The sequence below is a fragment of the Geospiza fortis genome, unplaced genomic scaffold (genome assembly GCF_000277835.1).
Source record: "Geospiza fortis unplaced genomic scaffold, GeoFor_1.0 scaffold1777, whole genome shotgun sequence".
NCBI lineage: Eukaryota > Metazoa > Chordata > Aves > Passeriformes > Thraupidae > Geospiza > Geospiza fortis.
The window spans coordinates 2,542-3,716 of NW_005055782.1; the positions used below are offsets into that span (position 1 = coordinate 2,542).

Genomic DNA, 1,175 nt, shown 5'->3' on the forward strand with positions numbered 1-1,175 from the left:
ACGTCCCATCCCATCCCATCCCATCCCATCCCATCCCATCCCATTTCCACCCCAACCCATGGATCCCATGGATCCCATGGATCCCATCCCATTCCCCTGGATCCCATCGCATGGATCCCATCCCATTATCCCATCCCATTGAACCCATCCCATCCCATGCCAATCCCATCCCATGGATCCCATCCCAATCCCATTATCCCATTATCTCATCATCCCATTATCCTATTATCTCATCCCATCACATTATCCCAACACACTGATCCCATCCCATTGATCCCATCCAACTGATCCCATCCCAATCCCATCCCATCCCATTCCATGATCCCATCCCATGATCCCATCCCACCCTACCCCATCCCATGGATCCAATTCCATCCCATCCCATTGATCCCAATCGCATCCCATCGATCCCATTATCCCATCCCATCCCATGGATCCATGCATCCCATCCAACTCCATGCCATCCCATGGATCCCATCCCCTGGATCCCATCTCATCCCACTATCCCATCCCATCCCATCCTATCCAACTTCATTCCGTTCCCTGCTTCCCATCACACCCCCTTGGATCCCACCCCATACCATGCATCCCATCCCACCCCACCCCATACCATGGATCCCATCCCATCCCATCCACCCCATCATCATAACCCAATCCCATTCCATTATCCCAACCCATTGATCCCAATCCGTTGATCCCATTGATCCCATTGATCCCATTGATCCCATCCCATAATCCCACTATCCCCTTATCCCACCCCAACCCCACTATCCCACCCCTCTGGCATTCCCACCTTTCCCGGGGAGGGCGATGAGCGAGGTCTCCGTTCCCGCCTGGAGCCGGCAGTACCCGTCGATGAGGTCGGCCATGTTCTCCGCCTCGGCCAGCGACGACGTCCGGATGGACAGCGACTGGGAATGCCGGGATGGGCACGGATGGGATCGGGGTCATCAGCCCTTCTGCCCCATCCCACCATCCCATGGATCGGGGTCATCACCCCTTCTGCCCGATCCCATCCCATGGATCGGGGTCATCAGCCCTTCTCCAGGATCCCATCCCACCCATCCCATGGATCAGGGTCACCTCTTCTGCCCCATCCCATCCCATGGATCGGGGTCACCTCTTCTGCCCAATCCCATCCCATGGATCAGGGTCACCCCTTCTGCCCGATCCCA

At 56.7% G+C, this 1,175-nt stretch overlaps 1 protein-coding gene across 1 annotated transcript in view; it reads right to left on the reverse strand.

Moving 5' to 3' along the window:
- The window catches only part of LOC115949321 (protein-tyrosine kinase 2-beta-like), a gene marked incomplete at its 3' end in the record, with an annotated part of 5,117 nt that overhangs the window by 1,411 nt on the left and 2,531 nt on the right, over positions 1-1,175 (reverse strand). Inside the window, exon 4 of the mRNA XM_031065852.1 lies at positions 794-911. Coding sequence (XP_030921712.1) covers positions 794-911 — 118 coding nt within the window. The remainder of the gene's footprint in view (positions 1-793; positions 912-1,175) is intronic.